Source organism: Haplochromis burtoni, unplaced genomic scaffold (assembly GCF_018398535.1).
Source record: "Haplochromis burtoni strain Fernald_Lab_line unplaced genomic scaffold, NCSU_Asbu1 Contig_218, whole genome shotgun sequence".
NCBI classification, from domain to species: Eukaryota; Metazoa; Chordata; class Actinopteri; order Cichliformes; family Cichlidae; genus Haplochromis; species Haplochromis burtoni.
The window spans coordinates 689,556-695,805 of record NW_024582579.1 but is presented as its reverse complement, the minus strand read 5'-3'; the positions used below and the strand labels follow the sequence as shown (position 1 = coordinate 695,805).

The 6,250-nt window shown below is 46.1% G+C and overlaps 2 protein-coding genes across 2 annotated transcripts in view; both read left to right on the top strand.

Moving 5' to 3' along the window:
• Positions 1 to 6,250, top strand: part of LOC102300965 (ubiquitin-conjugating enzyme E2 E1) — a 120,672-nt gene that overhangs the window by 73,589 nt on the left and 40,833 nt on the right. The window lies entirely within an intron of this gene.
• The window catches only part of LOC106632312 (ubiquitin-conjugating enzyme E2 E1), a 10,177-nt gene continuing 6,962 nt past the window's right edge, over positions 3,036 to 6,250 (top strand). Inside the window, exons 1-2 of the mRNA XM_014338475.2 lie at positions 3,036 to 3,208; positions 5,327 to 5,496. Coding sequence (XP_014193961.1) covers positions 3,036 to 3,208; positions 5,327 to 5,496 — 343 coding nt within the window. The remainder of the gene's footprint in view (positions 3,209 to 5,326; positions 5,497 to 6,250) is intronic.

The window sequence follows — 6,250 nt, the reverse complement described above, 5'->3', positions numbered from 1 at the left end:
TTTGATAGTCGACGTAATCGTGACTAGTCGACTAATCGTGGCAGCCCTAATCCACACGTTTGAAATCTGATCTCTAATCTCAAACCCACTTCTCACTCTGGTTCTGTGTCCTTCCTCACACCATCAGGAGTGCATCTAACGTTTGAAGCAGCCACACAGCTGTGAAATGATATTCTCTGCAGGTCGGGTTCCCTTAAACTCTGCAGCAGGGCTCGGTCTTTATCACCAACTTTTGTGGTGGAAACCCGGCTTTACGGTTTGTGCAGCCTCTGAGACGGCCACAAGATGTGCTGCTTTCCCCCACCGTGTGTGTCCTTCTGCTGTAAAACTGCTGTAGGACGTTGTGCGTTCATGCAGGCTGAGGAGGAGACTGAGCCCTCAGAAACAGGCAAAACCCTGGAACAGAGATCTAAACTTTTTGCAGCATTTGCATGTTCAAATCAAACACTGCCAGTTTGTATCAAAGCAATGAGGTGCTTCTGATCGCCTTGTCCTGTCCTGCATGCCCTGGCATTCAGCTGCATTCGGCCACCCTCCAGTAGAGTCTAGGAATACTCACTAAGTAATATCTAACTGCTATTTATGTGCTTAAACGATAAGGCAGGAAACTATCTGTGCCATGTTTAATGCTTCACAGCGGGCCGTTTAGTGTCTGTGCACATGTGCCACTGACAGGAGCGGTCCAAAACTGTGTGTTAGCAAATATGCATATATGATGTTTTGCACTGAGGGTGTTCTTGACCAAATGTTGTGATTCAACTAAATATTCACAGCATGTTTTTAGCAAACCTTTGCTAAAGGTGTACTCACATGTATCAAACTCACATGTATCAAACTCACATGTATCAAACTCACATGTATCAAACTCACATGTATCAAACTCACATGTATCAAACTCACAGGAACGCTCAGAGTCATATTTTTAGTGGAATTTCACAAATCTGTGAAAATGTGTTGAGCTTGTTTGTTTTATTTTCTTTCATCTGCTTTGTGTTACGAGGCCATTACAGACCACCATAAGTAACAAAGTCTGTTTACTTTGTTACAAGTTCTGAATTCTTGCTCTTTAATTTCCTTGTTGTTGGGTCTATATCTCTGACTTGTTCCAGTATGTAAAACTCTGCATCCTCAACACTGAGCCACTTGCAGCCCTGTGCTCATGCAGACAGAACAGGGAGGAAGCGTCAGTGACTTTAATCAGCTGCTTAAATCTGATATTTTCAGCTGCTCTTCGTGGCTTACTGTCGTTTACAATAAAGTAGGCTGCTGCATTTGCAGTATCAGTATCTTAGTCATGAGGAGCAGCACTGGAGAAAGTATCTGTAGTGTTGCACAGCGCAGGTGAGCTGTGTGTGCACTGTGCAAGGACGGCACGGCGTCACATGGTAGAAATGATTGGTGGCGTTCCCACCGTTGTGATACATGGATAGACTTTATGTAAACTATCTCTCATATTTCTGTATGTCTCGTATGATTATGTGAAATAGAAAGTCACGAGTGTGACTGCAGTGGTGAAGTTAAGAGCAGCCTGGGAATCATTCAGACCATCCCGAACCTCACCTACCAGGAGTGTAATCAGATGTTGATGCTCCATCTGTCCAGTGTGTATCACTTTTTGTTTTTGTGGTTTTGAAATTTACAGCAGCTCAAAGTTATTGGGAATCATGTGACCAGGCCTCGATATATGATCTCCTGTTCAGTGTCAGCTGTGGGGGTCCTCACACAGAGCCCATCCTAACTCTTGGCCTCCTGCCGCCTTGTTTTTCCATCGTGGTCGTGATCTTTGCCATCCAACGTACAGTGAGCCATGTGACAGCTGCTCACTGCCCTGGATCCCTCACTAATGTTAGGTTGAGCTGACACTGATACTTTAGAGGCTGAGCATTGCAGGGATGCTGCATCAGTATTTGTACGTTGGTCCGAGCTCAGAACTGGTTGAGTGACGGCTGAGGTGAGATTCCCCCAGCACTGTGCCCTGCAGTAACTCGTGGCTTTGAACTAAACTTCTCTATACACTTGATCTTCCTCTGCGTGATATAAATCTCATTTTCTGGGATTTCATTTCCAGTCTGCATGCATAATATCGTTGGGCAAGATACGAACCCCAAGCTGCTCTCTGACCACATCCATCAGAATGTAGCTCACACAGAAAAATGTGCGAGCTTGAATGAGTGAAGGAGACGTAAACAAGGGAAGCAAGAAGGCATCAAGGCAGGTTAAGGGCTGACCTCGGCTGACTGGCAGGTTCCTCGGGCCTGTTGGCTAAATGGTAAATGGACTGGTTCTTATATAGTGCTTATCTACTCTACCTGAGCACTCAAAGCATTTTATACAACTCGGCGCATACAAGAACTTTTTCCTATACATGCGATCGATGCCTCGGAGAGCAGCTCAGGGTTAGTGTCCAAGGATATTATGCGTGCAGACTGGAGGAGCCAGGGATCAAACACCACCTGAGCTACAGCCCCAGGTCTTTTTTTTACCTCACTTCCATTTGTTACATGCACAACAAGAGGGACTCGTACACGGGCTAATGTACATTCAAACAGAAAAAACACATACACTGCAGCTCCCTCACCTCCCTTACCCAGCTTTCAGGCTCGGAGGAAGAGGAGAGCCACCAAGGACTGCATCAGCATGCAGCCACAGGAGGCTTCAGTGTGTACAGGGCTGCTTTGAGTGCGCACAGTGGAGCGTTTCAAAGAGACGACAGACCTAGAGGAATATTCGTGATGGGATTTATAAACAAATGCACCGATTTGCTAAATCTGTCAGGCTGCGTTCCAGAAATAAACCTCGGCTAACGGGAGGTCGGCTTCTTGCTGAGGATTTGTGACGCTGCATTCAGAGCTGGTGACACTGAAGAACAAGCTAAAAACAGTTGTCCAATGAATGCACCAAGGACATGAGGCATTTATGGCAAAGACTTCAGGCACTGAACAGTGGACATGTTTGAGGTTGCAAACAACTATCACTGCCTCCAGCCTGCCAGCCATTGGCTGTGACTGCAGACAGCATGAGGAGGTTTCTGCAACATGGGTCCAGATCTCATCCCAGGCTGCGTGCCAACACACTGTGAAGAACAGCTGACAGATATCTTCATGGACCCTCAGCCAAAGCAGAGTGCCAGCTGCTGTATCATGAAATGCTTTGAGAGGCTTCACATCAGCTCACGCTTCCCAACCAAGCTGGGCCCGCTGCTGTTCACGTACAGAACAAACCATTCAGCCGAGGTTTCCACCCTGTGTCTCTGACTCGCGTAGAGAAACCAGAAGGCTTCAGCCAGAGTGCTGCTCACTGACTTCAGCTCAGCGTCCAGCGTGACATGTTCCCTGCTGGGCTGCCTGACACGTGCACTCGGGACAGATAACGTTGCTAGAACACACCGCGCCCCTTCTGCTCACATTACTGACATGTGACATCACCAGTCACGTCACACACAGGTGTTGGTCTTACAGCCGACCACAACGAGTGCGCTTACAGGAAAGGAGCAGCTGACACTATAACCGACGGACTATACCTGCAGCTCTCTGACAGAAAGGATTCACGGCACAAGTTCTCGGGAGTTCAGACAGACGAGCTAACCCACCTCTCCGTCACCTGGCTGATGGAGGTGGACCTCCCGTCCCAGCTATGAGCAGATTTTACAGAAAACAATCTCAGCTACCGCATCTCTTCCTGGTTTGGAAACAGCACCGCAGATGACAAGAGTCAGCCCTCACATAGCTCGCTCACACTCATCACACTCAAATGCCTGACAGCACTCACACTGCTTAGCCAGAGCATGTGTAATGATAATATTTCAAGTTTTTTAACACTCATGCTGTGTAAGATAACACAATGTATATTTATAGTGTAGCAGTGAAGTCCTCTCAGATGTTTCCAATGTGGCGCTGCAGCACTGCTGACGTGAAACAGTGACAGATACATCAATCTGTTGATCTTCATAATAAGAGGAGGGTTTGTCTCTCTGAACGGAGGAAGGGTGACATGAACGGGGGCAAGCTACAGCTCATCAGCCTCGTTTCTAAAGACACACAGAGGTCAAAGGTCACTGCTTAATGATGCAGGGCTCTTTGTGCTGAGCTATGGAATGTCTTCAGTGTTGATACAGGCAGGATATGAAGAGCGCTGTCAGCCTGTGCTGGTCGTTTAATCTAACTGACAAGTGTTTCATTGATTGAACCTGTCACGTCCTAAATGTCAGGAGGCATGTGCTAACAGACGGAGCTGCAGGAAAACACTGCAAGTCTGTTATCATAGGCCTGTTTTATTGGGCCTGTTTGTTGTTAGTCATTGTGAAGGGAACAGAAATAGAGCGGCCGTCCTCCCCCTTAGAGTCAGGGTGAGGAGGTCACAGTTAGATCTGCTACTCCTCAAAAAGAACCAGCTGAGGTGGTGTCCTGCTGGGTTGGGTGGAGAACGGCACAATGTGCCACGCTTTTGTTCTCCAGATGTTAATCTGTCGTATTTTAATAAAACATGAGCATCTTTTGTAGTAATGTGTTTTCATATCATATTTAACATCAGTTTGTTGTTTCGTTTTCTTCATTGTGTCTTTGGAAGTTACTGTAATGCATCATGCAAGGTGCCACACAGTTAAGCAGCATTTATATGAATCATTACAGCAGTGGGATCTGATATTGTCCTTTGAACAGTCCTTAAATTTAACTCGCTATCTGACTGTTTCTCAGGTTTAGACCAGTCGGTCAGTCGGTTAAAATTAGCTGCAAGGAACACCTACAGTTAGGAGGAGGGAGGGTTCAGTGCAGGTTCAGCCTCCACTCTGACTCCTGGGTCGATATCTGCTCAACAAGTGTCACCATCAGGTAGTAATAACACACATGACTGCTAATTCAGCACCATGCTTCGCCTGTAAGTACCTGCGGTCATGTGATCAGAGAGTCATGTGATCAAATATACAGCTTGTGAACAAGTTAGACTTGAAGTGATGGCATCATTATGTTTGCTCTCTGTTTCCCCACCTGGTTAGAAACCAGCAGCTCTCCTGGAAACACTGGGATGTGATGTATTATTACACTACTGAAGTGTCTCTTTCTGATCATTGTGATGTCTGTGATAGGCACCAAGATATCCACTGATGTATCCCATAATGTCCTAATGTGATGTTTCATTGTACTGAACAGTCTTTCAGCTGAACATGTCAGTAGACTTTTTGCCCTGACTCGAGTCCCAAAATATAAAAAACACTTGTTTGTTTGATCACCTTACATGTTGTTGATAATTAAACGAAACCTAAAATAAGCCTTTTTTAAAACGTGTCATTGGCTCAGAGGTCAGGATCAACAGGATGCAGCATCAAATGAAACTGTTTCTTAACCAATCAGGTGACGTTCCGTACGAGGATCTACCACTGCAACATCAACAGTCAGGGCGTGATCTGTCTGGACATCCTGAAGGACAACTGGAGTCCCGCCCTCACCATCTCCAAGGTCCTACTGTCCATCTGCTCCCTGCTCACTGACTGCAACCCAGGTGAGAGCTTCACACACACACACGCACACGCACACAGAGATGCTGTCATGTTGCTGTGACAGGCTGACTGAGCTGCTTAAATCATGTACTTTACTGTGAGGCTGAAGTTGTGTTTGCAGCGCAGCAGCAGCAGCATCCCAAGAGAACAGACAGGCAGTGTAGTGATGAAAACAATGATTGTGTGTGTGTGTAACACTGTCCATCACAAAAGTGTCTCTTTTATATAAATGTTGTGCTCTGGCTCCATCACAGGTACAGAGGTCCACGGTGTTTTTTGTTTGTTTCAGGTGTGCTCTGCTCTGCCTTCATGTTTCTGAGACTGTCTGTGGGTCATTTTGAGCTGTCACAGGTATACCTGGCTAATAAGAAGCTCATTTCAGCTGCTCCTGTATTAAAGTGTGAGCCTGGGATTCCAAACCCCCTTTAATCCGTTCAACATTTAACCAAGACTGTCTGGAAAAACTCAATCCTGGAAGCAGCTCACAGCAAAAAGGCCATTTGTGCCAGTCTGACCCCGATTACTGTAAAGACAACAGGGACCTGCAGGTGGTGTGTGTTGGTAATGAACAGAATAAAGATTCTCAGTTTTTAAAATCATTTTTTTATCTCTACCTTATCAGCACTTTGAGAGTTAAAGTGAGTTAACTCAGAAATGTGCTGGACCATGAAAGGTAGGTCAGGGCCAGAGGATGACTAGGGGTGGGTATCGTTTAGGTTTTATCCGATACCGGTGCCAAACCGGTACTTTTGAAAC